The sequence below is a fragment of the Sapajus apella genome, unplaced genomic scaffold (genome assembly GCF_009761245.1).
Source record: "Sapajus apella isolate SASKATOON/1434 unplaced genomic scaffold, GSC_monkey_1.0 scaffold4, whole genome shotgun sequence".
Taxonomy (NCBI): Eukaryota; Metazoa; Chordata; class Mammalia; order Primates; family Cebidae; genus Sapajus; species Sapajus apella.
Genome location: NW_022436944.1, coordinates 55,820,034 through 55,837,958, shown reverse-complemented (window position 1 = coordinate 55,837,958; position 17,925 = coordinate 55,820,034). Strand labels below are relative to the sequence as shown.

At 41.1% G+C, this 17,925-nt stretch overlaps 1 protein-coding gene across 1 annotated transcript in view; it reads right to left on the bottom strand.

Moving 5' to 3' along the window:
- The window catches only part of STAC (SH3 and cysteine rich domain), a 154,733-nt gene that overhangs the window by 60,447 nt on the left and 76,361 nt on the right, over nt 1–17,925 (bottom strand). The window contains exons 3-4 of the mRNA XM_032269715.1: nt 2,585–2,685; nt 602–683 (exon numbers count right to left, since the gene is read on the bottom strand). Coding sequence (XP_032125606.1) covers nt 602–683; nt 2,585–2,685 — 183 coding nt within the window. The remainder of the gene's footprint in view (nt 1–601; nt 684–2,584; nt 2,686–17,925) is intronic.

Here is a 17,925-nt window from a genome sequence, read left to right as displayed (position 1 = left end):
CTATAAAAAGCAAAAATGTAGAGATTTTCAGAGAGAGAAAAAAATAATGAAAGTAAACTGAAAGGTATTGTTAAAGAAGAAATCCAAGCCAGAACTATCAATAAATATAGGGCATTGTTCATCTTCATTAGAGAATAATATATTCACTGAGTTCCACTAAGCATTGGTATATAACCTATATTTATTTTTATAGCAATTATGAAAAGCAACAATTGCTGTTCTCATTCTGTGGGGCTTGACAAGTCAAGTAGCTTGTTCAATGACACACCGTTGTCAACAGGGAGCTGGGCTTTGAGCCTGGTCTAGGGGGTGCCATGCTTCGTGTTCTTTCACTCCACCAAGCTGTTGATGGTGGGATTACTAATCAGTAGCCTTTGGGACCTAGGTGTTTTTTGAGCTTCATCAGAGATAGGATGAAAATTCCTGGAATATGTGGTCCACTTTATGTTTTCCTTCCAGCAAAACACAGTCATACCCAAAACAGCCACCAAAGAAACACACAGAGATGCCCCACAGGTTTTATAGCCCTGGGAGGACAGCAGCCATTGATGCTCACTTTGCTGCTCCAAACGCAACTCAACCCATCAATGTCCCAACTCACCAATGGGCATAACTTCTTTAATGCAGCCAAACTGTTCATGAATGAGCAAGGGGGAGCTGTAGTAACGCCGAAACCCCTTTGGCTGGAGAGAGAATGAGGAAGGCAAGGGGTTAATGTCACTGATGAGATGGAGAAAACCATACAAGAGCCCCCAAAATAAAAGCAATTGGTTTCTCCAGGAGCATGCTCCTGTTTACCACTAAGATGCTGACTTATCCTATAATTTTATAATGTAACTCCAGCAGGGACATAGAGGCAGGGAGGTATAGGTGGCAATAAGCAAGTTACACTCTATCCAGAAAGCAAGGTCCTGGCCCTGGCTCCCCGGTCCTGCCTGTCCTCCTCCTGCAGCACACGGCATCCTCCTTTGCATCCCAGATGTTCTTTGCCTCCTGGATTGCAAGTGGACTGCCACATATTATTTCACCACAGTTTGTTATTGTGGTTTTTAAAATGATATAAATAAAAGGCCTGGGAATGGGAAAGTCGGCCTCAGAGGGAGGCCTAAAGGCTCTTGTGTATCTGAAGAGCTTTACCCAGAATCATTTGCTCTGTGTTCTGGACTCTATTTTCTGTTTTTCTGACCTCTCCTTCATGGTCTGTCTTGGCTTATGGGAATCACCACTGAGGAAGGAGAAGGGGAAGCAGGGGAGGCAGAGGTTTGAGAAAAGAGACATTGCAAATCAGAGTAAGTTGATAAACTAAAAACCTGGACTTACTATACTCCATCACTGGATGGGAACTTGGTGGCTCAGTCCCTACTAGAATTCCAGAATCCTTTCTAATGTTCCTGGCAAGTGGTGTCCTTTGTCGGTACAGTGTCAGTGATGGGAGGGGTGAAGGAGCATGCACTAACCCTAGAGGCAAGACATCTCTTCTTGTTAAGACTTAGTTTCCCCTGATCCTAGGTCTTTCCCCAGGAGCCTCAAAGGACAACAGGATTACTCTTCTATGTGATAGGTCTAAAATTTTTTGAAGGCAGCTGTTGATGTCTATCTGATTATTCTTTAGGGTAGACATTCTTGGTCCTTTCTAGAATTTTTTGGCTATCCTAGTTTCAAATACCCTCAAATGTGCTCTGGGTTACTTTTTCTTTAAAAAAATTTTTGAGACAAGGTTCTTGCTCTGTCACCCAGGCTACAGTGCACTTGCACAATCATGGCTTACTAAAACCTCTGCCTTCCAGGCTCAAGTGATCATCTCATCTCAGCCTCCTGAGTAGCTGAGGCACACACCACCACAGCCAGCTAATTCTGAAACTTTTTGTAGAGACATGGCCTCGACATGTTGCCAAGGCTGGTCTCGAACTCCTGGGCTTAAGCGATCCACCCACCTTGATGTCCAAAGTGCTGGGATTACTGGCATAAGTCATTGTGCTCGGCCTAAATTGCTTCTTAATCAGTATGTGGCACCAGAACTGAAGCCTATCCTCCTGAGATGGTGTGAACAGCCATCTCAAGGGCCATTCAATCTCCCTTGGTTTGGCCAACATGATTCTGTTAAAGTGGTGCAGATATTTATTACTCTTTCCTCTTTTTTGGGGGCTTAGCTCTTGTCTTCTCTTGCTACCCACTGAACTGACAACCAATAAAGAAAGCACTGGGGTGATCAACCATTACTATTTAGTAATTAGTTTGCCTGGGGCTTAGGGGGTTCCTGAGGTGCATGACTTTCACTTTTAAAACCCGAGCAGTCCCAGGATATGGGATTTGCAGTATTAAAACTGAGAAAGTGCCAACCTGGGAGAAGCCGGTCGCTCTATTAATGACCCTGACTCCCTTTCAAGGTGGAGCATTGCTGATTAGGTTGATAAAGCTCCTTATCTGTTTTCTGATTATGCCAATTAGGAAGCCAAGCTGGCAGCCAGTTCTGGGGTGCTTTGCTCAGGGTTTCAGGGAAGGACTTTGGAGGGAGTGATCTCACTGCTGCAGGCAAGTGCCCTAGCAGGGAGGTGTGGGCCTCACTCCTGGCACAAGCCCTTACCAGCTTGCCCATGCACCGCTGGGGTGACAGGCCATCTGTGCACTTGTGGTGGATGCTCATCTTACAGGCTTTGCAGCGCAGTCCATGCTTAGCATTTGTTCCTGTCAGGCACATGGCAAACTTTGGTTAGGATACAACCTGCCCTTTCCTGCTGATTAGTCTAAAATCACAGAAAACGAGATTCCCTCTATAGCCAGGTAATTCTTTCCTATGACTTTTTCATGAGGCTTTCAAAATAGAAAAAAAAAAATCTGGTAGATTCTTTTGCAATCTCCTACATATTCTACCTAAGGTATATGCTCTGGTTTCGCCCCATCTTTCCTATTCACTAACCCAGCAACTCTAAGCCTCCTCCATGCCCTCTGTTCTCTTAATTCGAGCTAGTAAATTCCATTTTATTTGCTTTTCATGTAGGTTACCCAGTTCTACTTTTCTCTGTCTTACTGACTAGTACAAGTCCTGAAATTTCACCTATTTTCTTCTGTCTTTCTATCACAGGATCTGAGCTGTTGGATAAACTCTCAGGAAAATGTTTCAGGGGGAGCAGCAGGTCTGTGTGAGAGTGGGGCTGACAGTCTTCTAAAGTAGGGGAGAGAGGACTCAATCAGATGCCAAACCCAGCCTGGGCAAAGAGGAAGAGGATGTGAATGATACTGAAATTGCGGCTGCAGTGTCACTTAGCTTCTTGGGAGAGGGTGCTATCATGGAGTGAGAAGAAAGAAGGCAGAGACGAAAAGGCAGAGAGCCATCCTGGTAGTTGCATGCAGACAGGCCCAAGGCAGGAGCACTGGAGAGGAACTGGGAGGCCCAACAAGAGGGTAGGGTGTGGGAGCTTCAGCAAGGTGGCAGGTACTGGACACCGGTGTTCATTATTTCAGAAGGTGGGTGGATAAAGGTTAAGAGAGGGTGTTAAGATGGGTATGTTCTGCCTTTGTCGAGTCCAAGACAAGAGAATGCAGGACAAGAGGTGCCATCTGCTCTGATATCTCAAAGTAAGATGGTAGGTTCCCAGGCAGGTCTCAAAAAAAGTGCCAAAACGGATTTTTGCCACTCTTAGTTGACTGAGCACTTCATGTATTAGAAAAGAGGAAGAAAGGGGAGATAGTGAAGAGAAGATTTCTTTGCAGAATCGTTGAGAACTATCAGTTTTATCCCTTCTCCTTTACCATGATGAGAAGGATGGGGTGCTCTGTTGTGTCCTCAGTCCTGAGAGGCTCTCAGAAAGACTATTTTAACAGTTTGGCCTGTGTCCCCTGGAGTCTGTGAGACATGTGGCTGTGGCCACACCCATGCTTGGAAAAAACCTAAAAATAAAAGATGTGGATAGCCAGGGGTCCTGTCGGCCTGCTGAGGAGACCACTGTGTGAATAAGGCCTACACTCCAAAAGCTTGTTAGGAAAAGGACTTGTAAGTCCAACAAGTGTGTGATTCTCATGGATCAGATATGGATTATGTAGGATGCTGTCCAAGACGACGACCTGGAGAGACAACAGGATTTCAACAAAGTAAGTCTCTTCAGAGGGGAGACATAGGCATGAATATGTCTATGAAGTCAAGATACCCCGTTGTCATCACAGCTGGCCACAGACCCAAAGTGAGGATGTCCTAAGACTACAAAGTTCACCCTCTTCTCCATAGCTGCCTCGCCATCTGGCCACTCTCACAGCTCCACCTGTTTTTACCCTCCTCCACCTCATTGTGTGTGCAGTGGCCGGGATAATGTTTTAAAAATGTAATTAAATCACCTCCATTTCTTGCTTAAACATCTTTCAGCAGGTTCTCTCTGCCTTTTCGATGTATTATAAGATGCTGATCATACTGGCGAGGCTCTGCATGCTTTGGGAGCCCACCTTTCACTTGATCTCAGGCCAGTCCCTCTTGTTCACCATGCTTTAGACATGTGGTCTTCTTATAGTTCCTTGGATGCATGAGCTCTTTAATTCCTCAGCTCCCTACACATGCTGCTTCATATGCTTGGAATGCTGTTTCCATCACTCTTCAGTTGGCTAGCAACCCCTCGGTCTGGATCTCTCGTCATTTGAATGACGCGTTCTTGAAAACATTTCCCACTCCTGTCTAAATTATCCTTTTCCTATTATTTTTTCTCCCAACACCCTTTGGTTATCTTTCACATCATTTATCACAATTATTATTCATTTGAAAGTTTGTTTTATTCTGCCTTTCTCTCTGGACCATGAACTCGATGAGGTTAAGGACTGTGCCTATTAATTTGCCTCTATATTCCCATCTCGGAGCTTGATGCCTGATAAACGTACATTAAATAAATTAATGAGCATATTTTTTTTGTGGTCACTCATGAATTGAAGCAATGGTGACTGGTTTGAGATAATTCATGGAAGCTGGTTCATCAATGATGCATAAATAGTGTCCAAGATCTGAAAGGTGGAATTTGAACAGCTATTTGCATTATTTCATTTCAAACAAGATCTAAGGATTTGCCTGAGGGTCCAAGTGGCAAAACATTTGCCCCAGGTTGGAGAAGTTCCTGCCAGATTTCACTCTTTCACTGCTTGTCCTAGATATTTCCTCTCTTCATTTAGATTGTTTAACCTACATGAAGATGAGGATGGGGCTAATCGGATGATAAAGTAAGGGAGGGTAAGAACCTGGCATGCAACTTGGAAAAGGAACAGACAAACCCCTGAATGAGTGAAGAGTTAGAAACCCTTCAGGAGATATTACCTGAAAACTTCCTTCAGGAAGGCATCATCTAACATAATGTGTATCTGCTGTTATAATCACAGACAGAAAGTTGAAGTGACACATAAACACACTATAAATTATTGGGTACGTATGCTAGTTTATAAATACTCACTAAAAAGTCCCTTTTCCTTTTTGAGAATAACTACTTAGCTGAAAGACTGCTATGCTTTCAAAAGACAAAGCAATTACTTATTTTTCGTTTTCAAATTAGAGAATGCTATTTGTGCCCTATATGGGAATTTAAGTAAAAACTTCAAAGAGGAAGTTATTTCATGGTGTGCTGGACTCTGAAATAGCATCATTGTGAGTGTGTGTGTTTGTGTGTATTTTATTCAGACCCAAACACCATGATTTCAGTTTTCCTTGTCTGTTCTTATACAGTACACCATTTTGTATGAACCAGACCACCAGCAATTATTTGGTTTCAGATGTTCCAATTTCCACTCTGGAATAACAAGAATGATTGAAGAGGAAAGCTTGCATTTTGCAGCTCAGAGAATAGTTCAAAGGAATAATTCACATCACAGCAGTGGCATTAGTTTATTGTAGCAAGATATGGAGAAGCCATGGTCTGACTTGTTTTATTACTAGTGACCTCCATCACAAAGTCATTGCTTCATGTGACCCTTATTCCTGAGTAGAGTAGGAAAAACATAGTTTTAATTTGAATCTGTCTCAGGTCGGCTCTTTAAACTTAAGAAAACTACTCGTATTCCTGGAACCTCAGCTAAATCATTAAATGGAACTAGTATAAGGCTGGGCGTGGTGGCTCACGCCTGTAATCCCAGCACTTTGGGAGGCTGAGGCGGGTGGATCACGAGGTCAAGAGATCGAGACCATCCTGGTCAACATGGTGAAACCCCGTCTCTACTAAAAATACAAAAAACATTAGCTGGGCATGGTGGCGCGTGCCTGTAATCCCAGCTACTCGGGAGGTTGAGGCAGGAGAATTGCCTGAACCCAGGAGGCGGAGGTTGCGGTGAGCCGAGATCACGCCATTGCACTCTAGCCTGGGTAACAAGAGTGAAACTCCGTTTAAAAAAAAAAAAAAAAAAAAAAAAAAATGGAACTAGTATATGTACTCTCAGAGTTGCTAAGAGAATAGTGTCATAGCATATGCGAAGGGATTGCATGGGTTTAAATACCTGGAAACAAAGATGCCACTGGACTTTGGGTAAATGATGGTAGACTGATCATAGAATTTCCCACCTAGTCCTACAAACACCCTCCTAAAATTACAGTCCCAGAATTTTTTTTAAAAAAACATATACTCCAAAGAACAAGGTTACTGGGAGAAATGGCAAGAATAGACAAGAGTTTAACATATATTTGGAAGATAAAGGCAAGTGGAAATATGGTAAGCAATTCAGTAGATGATAGGAAGACTGAATTTCTCAACAGCAACTTGGAAACTAGAAGAAGATGAAATTTCAAAAGCTGTTAAAATTTTCTGAGAAGAATAATGATTTCCAAACCAGAATTTTATGCTCCAGCAAATTATTAACATGTATGAAGGTAGAATTAAAGATATTTTCCAATCTTCAGGGGTTCAGAATATTTACTTTACACATACCTTTTCTTAGAAAACTGCTAGAGAATATGATTCAGAGAAATGAGGGACTAAATCAAGAAAGGGGAAAATATCAGATCGAATACCTAACAGAAGAACTGACAACTGACACAGAGGAGAGGTAAGCGGCATCCCACTGTGATAAGCCTGCAGTACCCATACACTGGAACGTCAAGAAGAAGTAAGGCAGTAGACTTGGAGAAAAGCAGCACTTAAAAGTTTATTGATAGCCATACATGGTGGTTCATGCATGTAATCCCAGAACTTTGGGAGGCCAAGGTGGGTGGATCACTTGAGGCCAGGAATTGGAAACTAGCCTGGGGAACATGGTGAAACTCCATCTCTACTACAAATTCAAAAACTAGCTGGGTGCAGTGGTTCATGCCTGTAATCCCATGCTTTGGGAAGTGGAGGTGGGTGGATCACTTGAGGTCAGTAGTTCGAAACCAGCCTGGCCAACATGATGAAACCCCATCTCTACTAAAAATTCAAAAATTAGCTGGACGTGGTGACACATGCCTGTAGTCCCAGTTACTCAGGAGACTGAGGCATGAGAATCACTTGAACCCAGAAGACAGAGGCTGCGGTGAGTTGAGATTACATCACTGCACTCCAGCCTGGGAGACAGAGTGAGACTCCGTCTCAAAAAAAAGAAAGAAGTTTATTGATACCTTTGAGGTTTTGATATTATAACAGATATGGCATTTCACGAATCTGTGAAGGCATTTGAAAAAAATAATTATAGATACATGAAAAGTTCAGGAAGTGATAAAGGCAATTTTTAATCTGAGGAAAAATAAAATCTGTATAAGATTGTAAGAAATGTACAATACTTGAATCAGAAGTTAACAGTTACAATAGTGCATAAATTGGCTGTGTATCACAAAATTGTGATAAAACTGCTTGGAAGGAGGAAGCAAGGGAGCAGAGATTGTGATATGACTCTTTGTGGAAGGCGACAGCAAGGAAGAAAGGAACAAGGGGTGTTGCTGGAGACGTGAGAGCTGAACCCTCATCTTCTGTAGCAGGAGTCCAACAAAGTCAATGAACAGCAGCAGGAGCATAGCATTTAGAAATGCGGAAATAAATGACAGAAGAAACAAAGAGGACAAAAGTGGTTGCCTTTCAGACGTGAGTCTGGGATGAGACAGTTTCTGTTGTAGAACTTTCAGTACCATCTGTCTTTAAACTATTCTCATGAACTACTGTAACAAAAAGCAGATTTAAAAAAATGAAGTCTCTGGAAACAGGGTCAAGTCATCCCCTTGGAATGATGTGGCTCTTGGGTTACAGAGATGTTGGGAAAACATGGGGCTAGCTCATCATGTAAGTCATCAGTTCTTCCCTGGGCATTTGAAGTTCTGGGCTTAATCTAAGACAGTTTGATGAGTTACAGCTGAAAATTATTAAAAACGTTAGTGATAATGTTCAAATGGAATTTGGAATGGATCAAGGCAAGCCAATACAACACTGATTAGGTGGTAGGCAGTGGGCTGTTTTATGACCATGGTGTCATTTACCACTATGGGTAAGTGAGCTGTGTGCAGAGAGCCAAATACGGGAGCATAAAGACATCTGTACATAAATGTTGGAAGAAAATATTGAAAAACTTCTCTCAGTGCTAGTGGCTGAATCTACTACACTAAATGGCATGCTTCTGCTTTTTTAAAGAAATGAGATTAATTACATATATCTGTAAAATAATTGGCTGGACTCATTTTGATAAGATTTTGCCATTGAGGCATTGCTGAATCCTCAATCCAATGTCATGTAATGTCAGAGTTAAAGATAAAACAGGATAAAATGGTGATTTACAACTGAGACCACTTAACTACAAAAATAATTTGGAGAATGAGTAAACATAAACTAGTCTAAGAAAAGAAATGTAATCAGTACAGTACTTAAATCAGCAGTGAACAAGTTATAATTCCTGTTAAGAATTAGTCTGCTTCCAGGTTATATAAGTTTAGAATTACTCCTATAATGTATTTGATTAAATTAATATAGATTAGACAAAAAAAGACTCTTTACTATGATTTGAGAAAAAAAATTTTTAAATCTGTAACTACATATATAAAAATAGAAATATCTAGAAATATCCATAAATATCGCTTGGATTATATGAAATATCGATAAGTGATTCAAAGGTAAAAATGGTAGTCCAAACACTTCCTAGGTCTCTGCTTTTCCAGGTTTAGCTATTGGGCCCCTCTCAACCTCTACCAGGAAAGGGGCATGGCTGGGAGAGGAGCCTGTGAGGGATGCCTACATCAAGAGTTGTGCAGAGCCCAGAGTAGGTCAAATGATCATGTCACAGAAGGGTCTCAAAGCTGGAGAGAGGAGAGCAAAAGCAGTGGACAGTTTTCAGTGCTAAGGCAGACCAGAGGAATTTAAGGGCTAAGGATGGTGCAAACAGCAGGAACAGTGATGGTCAGTGCTTATAAACTAAAGGGTAGACAATGAAAACAGGACTAATAATGCAGCTAGCTCTATTCATTAGCAGCTTGCTCTTAAATATACACTAATGCAGGAATGAACAATCATATGAAGGCCACTGAAGCAGCTCTCCAAGACGCAACCCTTGCCTACTTTCCTTGATTTATTTTAAACATGAAACCTTGGGTTCCTCCTTTGCTTTATCAGATCATTTATGATTCCTGGTAAGGGTGGCTGGGTGGTGCCTCTTGAGAGCTGCTCATGCTGCCTTCCCTGCCTTTCTTGTTCAACTGGTAAACAGTCTTACTTTCTACGAACCACCTCTAAGTACTTTCCAAAGCCTCCTGCACATATACCCTCCCATGCTCCACAACTGCAGAACCCTCCACTCTCCTCTGTCCCCTCCTTGTTCTCAGAGCATCTATTACAACAGGACAGCTCCTCTTCTATTCTGTGGTAACTGACATGAAATGGTGGATCCTTAACCTCTGGGTCCCCTGTGGTCAGTGAAGTGCCTGATACAACATACATCACTGTCCATCAGGAAAGATCAGCCTACCCAGGCCTGGGAAGGAGAAGTGTCCAGGCTGAGAGAATACTGGGGCTTCACCCCTTTCATTTTATGGAAAGGACTAGGCTTCTTTGCATAGAATGAAGGCCTGCATGACCACCGGGTTTGAGTGTGCCTTCAGATCTTTATGTATGGGATCCTTCATGGCTGACCTTGCTTTTTATACCAATGGTCTAATGTGACCGCATCCAGAACTCTCCAAATTCCCAGGTCACCCTGCAATGCAGGCCAGATACTGTTCCATCAGACACCTGCCTGACCTAGGTGGCTGGCTGAAAGCTGATTCTGGGAATCACTCTCTGTCTCTGCTGCTGGCTTTTCATATCCTCATAGTCTCCTCAAAGCAGATGTTGGAAACTATCTGGACAAGAACTAAGTTAGCTGTGCCTCTTGACCTTTATAATGTTGCTTCTGGACTTTTCTCAGATAATAGCTGACATTGGCCTCCGCCTACTCCTTATAGAATGAGTTCTCACCATGCCTCCACAGGTGACCCTTGACAGCCTCTGTGAATGCTTAGTTATCCTGACAGATGCCTCAGATTTCTATTGTCACTTTTACCTCACATATGTAACCCGGAAGTGCCCACCATCATATACTGAAACACACATAATAATAGGAGTGTGGAAGCATAATAATTTAGCCATAGTTTCATGTACTGAATCAATGTAAAGGCAACTGACTAAACACATGAATAATGGCCTGAATGATCACATGTGTAATATGGAGTTCCACAATCAAAGGAATGCATAAATTTTACACCCTTAGTGTCACTATTGACACCTGTGGCTTCAAAATCTAAGAAATCATGATGATTTGAAGAAGTCAATGCTCCATAGCAGAATTTAAAATAAAAACGTAATATGCGATGTATTTTCATTACTTTCACATGCCACTTCTCTTTGATGTGAAGTAATGATGTGGAGACAATTTCTAACATTCTGAAGTCACATAAAGCTATCTAAACCAAATGGAGCCACTGAGCATGATTTTTTTCCTTCTCCTATAGACAGAGGGTAATTTGAAAGAAAAGAAAATGAATTGAGGAGAAAATAAAACTAAGATTGAAGGAGTTTGTCAGTGAATACACACACACACACACACACACACACACACACGAGAAAAGACATTGTATGACAAGTCAGAAACTTGAATTTTTATCCTGATTCTACTTTTTTACTCCTGTATTCTTACATTTGAATAAGAAGGAAAAAAGGTAGGAAGGCATTAACAATTATTGAACTTTTATGCACCATTGGGCAATTTCCTGGATGCTTCCTCACTTTATTAACAAAAGAACATTACCTTTTATATAAAAATATTATCACAACTGGGGAAGTAGGGATAACAGTTAACTTCATTGGAAAGAATGAACAAATGTTGAGTTGAGATGGGTATATAATTCACTGGCTGTGGAGCTCAACATTGAAACTTTTCTTTCCTTTTATGATCTCAGCAGTCTGTGTGGCATTTTTATTGCCTCATTTTTACCAATTACGTATGAAGGCCCAAGGATATGCACCTAGGGAGGACAGGAACAGGTCTAGGATCCATGTCTACACAACTCTGAAGCCCAGCTCACTTCCCTTCTCCTCACCGCCTCTCCCAGCCATCTGCACGCTAACGTATCTCTGATCTACCCTAATCTGGTCTAGATTTCTTCCATTGAAAGTGAAAGGGCATTTGTGGCTCTCAACATGGTCTACTATAATGATAAAATTAAAATATGTATATGTAACCATGGTCAATGAGGATGAGGTTGAAAGAGAAACAGCAAGAGTTTGCAGGAGCCAAAAATTTTCCTAAGAAGATTCTGGGGCTGCACCTATTCTGGTCCAACACCCACTTTGGAAGAGACATTCGTCTCTTTGGAAGAGAAATGTGATTCTCATCATGTTTGTGGTGAGTTACAAATGGGCTCTCATAGTTGACAAATGTGAACAGGACTTTTCAGGGTGGCCAGCTGCTATAGAGATGTGGGTACCCATAATTCCTATAAGGGATTATTCTACTGGTCTACAGCCTAGTATAGGCCTTTGAAATATGTAGCATGAAAGCGTGGAAGTAGATTTCCTCCCACTGCACACACTATTGCCAAGCCCTCTAAGCTGGTGATTACATACACTGTCACTAACACATTAGAAGTTAGGGCTGCAAACACTATTTATTGAAGAAACTGTCCTTCTTCCATTGTATATTCCTGGCACCTTTTTTTGAAGATCAAGTGACTACAGATGTGTGGTTCTTTTCTGGGCTCTCTATTTTGTTCCATTTGTCTATGACTATTTTTATGCCAATACCATGCTGTCTGGATTACTATCACTTTGTAATATAGTTTGAAATATGGTAGTGTGAAGATGTCTGTAGCGTTTTTCTTTTTGCTTATGATTACCTTGGCTATTCAGGATTGTTCTGTGGTTTCATATGAATTTTAGAGTTGTGTTTTAAACATCTATGAGAGAGGACATTTGAAAATTTTGATAGCGATTGCATTGAATCTGTAAATAGCTTTGGGTAATATTGACTTTTAAACACCTTAGTTAGCTTTCAATGCTTTATAGATTTCAAAGCATGTTTTTTTAATTCACATTTTCTGATCAAGGTTTTTCAGCTTCTGCACTACTGACATTGAGGCCTCATCATTTTCTGTTCCGGGTATGTGTGCAGGGCTGTCCTGTGCATATTTAGCAGCATCCCTGGCCTCTATCAACTAATACCAGCAGCACCCCTTCTCCCACAGCTGTAACAACCATAAATATCTCCAGACATTGCCAAATGTCCCCTGGGCACAGGGTTGCCAGATAAAATACAGAGGGCCCAGTTAGATTTTAATTTCAGGTGATACATTATTTTTTGTATTAGTATTTCCCAAATATTGCATGAAACAAGTGTGTCCCAAATATTGCCAGTGACCTATTACAAAAATTTGTTGTTTATCTGAAATTAAAATTTCACTGGGTGTTGTATCTCTTTATTTGCTAACGCATGAGGCAAATTCCTTCAGGTGAAAACCACCAATGTAGAGCTACAGTTGGTTTCAGCCATTTTTTTTTTTTTTTTTTAAGTAGCTGAAACTGGCTTGATGAGGGAAGTCCTTGGTCTAAGGCTACAGGGCAAGAATGCTGCAGAGATGAGATCTGAACCCAGGTATCCTGAATATACATTTCTTCTTCCTTCCTTTGCATAGAAGAACTATTTATCTTTATTCCTGAAGGCTTGAAACTGAGAGATAATAAAGATCAAGGTCATTTGACACAGGACTGTACCCAGGGTTGCCAAGAAGTAGAGACTGCATATGCTTTCTCTAACACAATTCTTTGAAGTTAGCTATGGTTTCCCACTTAACAGTGGAAAATTGAGGATCAGGGAGTTTAAGCAATGTTACTACACTAACTAGTTAGTAAATGGTAGAGCTGGAATCCTAGTTAGTTACTAGATAAACTAGTTAGTCAATGGTAGAGCTAGAATGGTAGGTCTGACTTAATGCAAACCTGACATTGCATTTCTGGCTGATGTCCTTTACTTATTTATTCTCCCCCTCTTCCATTAACTAGGTTTACCTGAAACCTTCTAGCTAGATTATCTGGTTGTATCAAGATACCAGTTCTTTGATCTATCATAATTTAAAAATCAAAAATAAAAGAATAAACTGATTCAGAATTAAAAAAAAATACGGTTTCTGACTAAACCAAATCATGAAACTATTTTATTTTCCTTTTGGCTATGGTGCCTCCTAAATGAGGAGTCCATCAAGACAGACAATGGTTAAGCAAGAGAAATCTGTAAACTATGTAGGAATCTTCTGTAAAATTAAAAATTGATTCTGTTATGCTTTTCTTTTAAAGAAAATATGGGATGTTTTGGTTCTTTGTACATAACAGGAAATTGCGGCTAAGAACTGTGGATAGTTTGGTAGAGAGTCATTAACTCCTATTCATCCTTCAATACCCAACTCAAATACCACATTCTTTATGAAACTTTCACTGGCCTCTTCCTCCTGAGGTAGAACTATTGTTTCTACACTTGGCTTTCCCTAGTACTTTGTATATGCCTTGGTTCAGGTGTTTTTATGCATATTCCCAATTATTTACTAGGAAAATCTGTATTTATTAGGCATCTGTGGGGAAAAAATAAAGAATAAGATGAGTATCTGTGCAAGAAACAAAGTAAAGGTGTTATTAAAAAATAAAATTAGTTCTTTTCTCAACTATTTTTGTATTTCCTTTTCTCTTTCTCTAGTACCTAAGGCCTTTCACATAACTCTGAAGTTACTTGCTGAGCTTTAGTTTCAGAGAATTTTATCAGGAAGCTATACTAAAGCCTTGCAATTGAAACTGTAGTTTATGGTCCAGCATCACTAGCATCATCTGAGACCCTGTTAGGAATGCAGAATCTCAGGGCCTAGCCAGACCTACTAAATCAGGATGTGTATTCCAATAAGGCTTCTGAGTGATTTAAATACTCACTAAATTTTTTAGTTGTCCTGCATTATAGATCAGGAGCCTAGGAAGAGAAAATACATAGCATATGTGTTGAAGTCCTTCATTTGGGGCATATGACAAACATCACTAACCCATTACAATAATTTTCTCTCTAAATTGAGGTGCAGCTTTAGAAGCTTCTCTGGGGAGGCACTTTCAATCAATTAGTATGGAAGTTGATTTACCCTTCCAGATCTAGCCAACCCTCTCATTTTACCAATAAACTAAGGCTCAGAGAAGCAAAGTGATTTGGTAGATATCACACTGTTCCTTCACGGCGGAGCTGGAATTAAAATACTAATCTCCAGCCTCACGATCTTATGGTCTTGTCACACCACGCTGGGAAGGTAAGCAGACACAGCTTGAACCAGGGCTTACAAATGACCTCTTTCTCATCATTCCAACGGGAGACCTAGATTACTTGTCACTGTCTTCTCAGTGTGATGTTTTAGAAAGACCTTGATATTTGGAGTTAGAGCATTACAACTTAAACTGCCCTTAAACTTTAGACATCCCTCAATCGTTACAAAATTTTCTATTAAAGGGGAGAAAGGGAGCACATTTTCCAGTGCAGTTGAACTCTAGTATGGGGCCTTCATGTAAAATAACCCCTTCCATCTCTCCTTTAGTCCAAGTTCAGTTGAATAAGATGGTCTCCAAGTTTTCCAGGAAATTCAATAATATAATTCACCAGCAACTTTTGAAATGTCATCAAGCAAGCAGAAAGGACCCTTTAAAAACGTGAAGACCCCAAGACCATCTTTCCCTGCCTGTGTTCACCACTCCTTGCTATGCTACATCATTTCCAACCCCGTCTTAGCTTTAAAAAAATTAATGGCATTCATTGTTTATAAATGCCTCTGTTGATCTTTCCTATTTCGGTTCCTGACTACTAGTGGAAAAACTCTCTCTACTTCCCCCGCCCCTCACCTCACTTGGCTTTAAAAATAGCAATTAGAGTGGTTGGCTGAGGGCCTTGTGGTTGGAGTCCACAGCCTTTGCCCTCTGGGTCATTGGTTCACATCCTAATACCATGGCTGGTAGGCTCTTCTTTTCTTTTGTGTGTTTTGCTTAAAGTTTTGGGAGGAGGTATCCTCCTGGATGCTCATTTTCTCACGACCATCTGGGAAACATCTGGACTTGACATCCCTGACCCTGGTATTAATAATATCTGCTATGCTGTCTTATTCTCTTTTCTGAAGTCTGCAGTGTTCAAAATTTCATGTCCTTTCTTCAGAATTGCTCTTCTAGCTCAAGGCTAAAGAATTTGTATTGATACCCAAGTCTCCAAAGAATGAATTGGCCAATTCATGCTCAGCCCCTTTCCCCTATTTCTAGACTGCTTTCCTAGGATTTTGATATGATTAATATCAACCTGTTTTTCACACATAGAGATAGGTTTAATAATAGTGAACAGGTTTTAAGTCTTATAGTCCACAAAGTGCTTTCACAGGTATCACTTTATTGTCAGTAAATTCTATGATGTAGGTATTGTTATTTCTAATCTCATTTTAAAGACACTGGGATTGAGAGAAGGTAAATCGGTTGTCTGAGATCACTCGATCTACCAACCCTCTGACTTCTTAGTACCACCCTGCCTCTCTCCTACATCTCGGAGGTCTATATTGTGAGTCTCTTTGTGATGATCCTTACTGATCACTTACTGATGTTCACCTGTGGTACTGTTGATGCCTATTAGGGACAGTGAACACAGTGTTACTTCCTATGAAGCCAATGAGACAAAGTCCTTACCTTATCTTTGTCAGTCACTGGAGGTTTGAGCAAGTAAAACTGGGCAGCATGATTGTAATTCTTCAGGCAATGAGGTAGTGCAAGCATTCTTGAGGAAAGCAGTAATGGGATGCCAGTTTGCTTCCAGAAGACATTTGGCAGCAATGTGTTAAGTGGACGGGGAGATAGGGATAGAAGGAAACAACGTAATTTAGGAAGTACTTGAAAGAGTTTGTATGAGATGTACTGAAGCCTGGACGCGGCTGGGAGCTGTGGGGAAGAGAAGTGGGTGCTGATGGGAGAGAAGCCACAGAAGTAGCCCTGACACTGTGGTCGTGGAAGGGATTTCTGAATAAAAAGGCCAGGTAGCTGAGAGGATGAGGTGCCATCTGCCCTCAGATGAGAGAGAACATCAGTGAAGTGGCAGGTTTTAGTGAGGGAGGAGATGCTTTGTCTCACTGTGGGTGTATTTAAGCATCTTGGCATCAAGAAGGCATCTGGGCAGCAAACTTCTGGCAGTCGGTGCAAGAGACTAGACCTCTGGAGAGCAGGAGGCCTGCAGCAGCAGTGCAGGGCCCCTATACAGCAGGAAGCAAGACAGTAAGTCAGGGAAGAAGCAAGGTGCCTTGAAAGTTGCTAGAACCTGAGCACAACTGCATTTGGGTACTGACTCATTTAAACTTTACAAAACACCTATTAGGTAGGTGTCTTTTTCTATATTTTAAAATGAGAAAATAGATACTTAGAAGGTATTCCCTGAAATCTCCTTACAAACAAATATTAGGATAACCTGAGGCAAAGTGAGGTCGTTCTTTCCAGGCAACAGTCAGGCTGGTTTATCATCTCTCATCAGTTTTAATTATATGTGATTCTTTAATTATGTGTGTCTCTTAATGGCATTATAAACGGGGGCATGGTGTCTGGATCTTAGATTGCAAGGGATCTGGTACGAGCTGCAGTGGATATGAAGACTTTAAGCCACAATCTTGCTATGACAACAGAAACATACTTCCCTGACTAGAGGCAGGAGTGTGTGTGTGTGTGAGTGTGTGTGTGTGTGTCGCATGTAACACATGTACATGTGTATGTATGGGCTTTCCTATGTTTATTTATTGTTATGTTGTTGAGGCAGGGACAGCTTTTGCATTTTCTTACTAAGGTACGGCTAACGTGATAGAATGATACCTGCTTTGTTTCTGTGGTTGAGCAATCAGACAGTGTTTGATAAGCTATGGAGAAAACACTTGAATAGGATTTAGCCATGTATTTCTCTTCCCTCTATCCTTAATAGTTGGGTCATAATGTAGACACACACACACACACACACACACACACACACCCCTGCCTGTTTCACTGAGTCCCAGACATGTACAAAGGACCGTCCTATTTTATAAAACTGGCCCAGTTCTGTCATTTTATGATGTGGTATCCACTGTGGCTGCATAACCAAGGGGACCATTCTAAATTAGGTCAGTGGAGCATTCCCTGTTATGGCAGCTGAATGATAGTGCAGGATGCACATTTTCCAACTGGTCTCTATCTTCTTTGTGTTTATAGCTGCAGATATCCTATTCCTGTGGATTCCTAGGCTTTACACAAAGAAGTAACAATAAGTCAAAAGGCAGGCGGCCTCTCAGCCTCTCAACTTTGTCATGGGTTGGTCTGAACCTCGGGCAGGAAGGCAGGAATCAGCAATATCACAGGCAGGAAAAGGCTTTCCAGTTTCAAGTATAGAAAACTCTTAAGTGCATCTAGGATTCATTTTTGTGTCTACTTTCTGTCCACCCCCAAGATTCGCCCAAACTCTACCTTAGATAATATCTCCTTT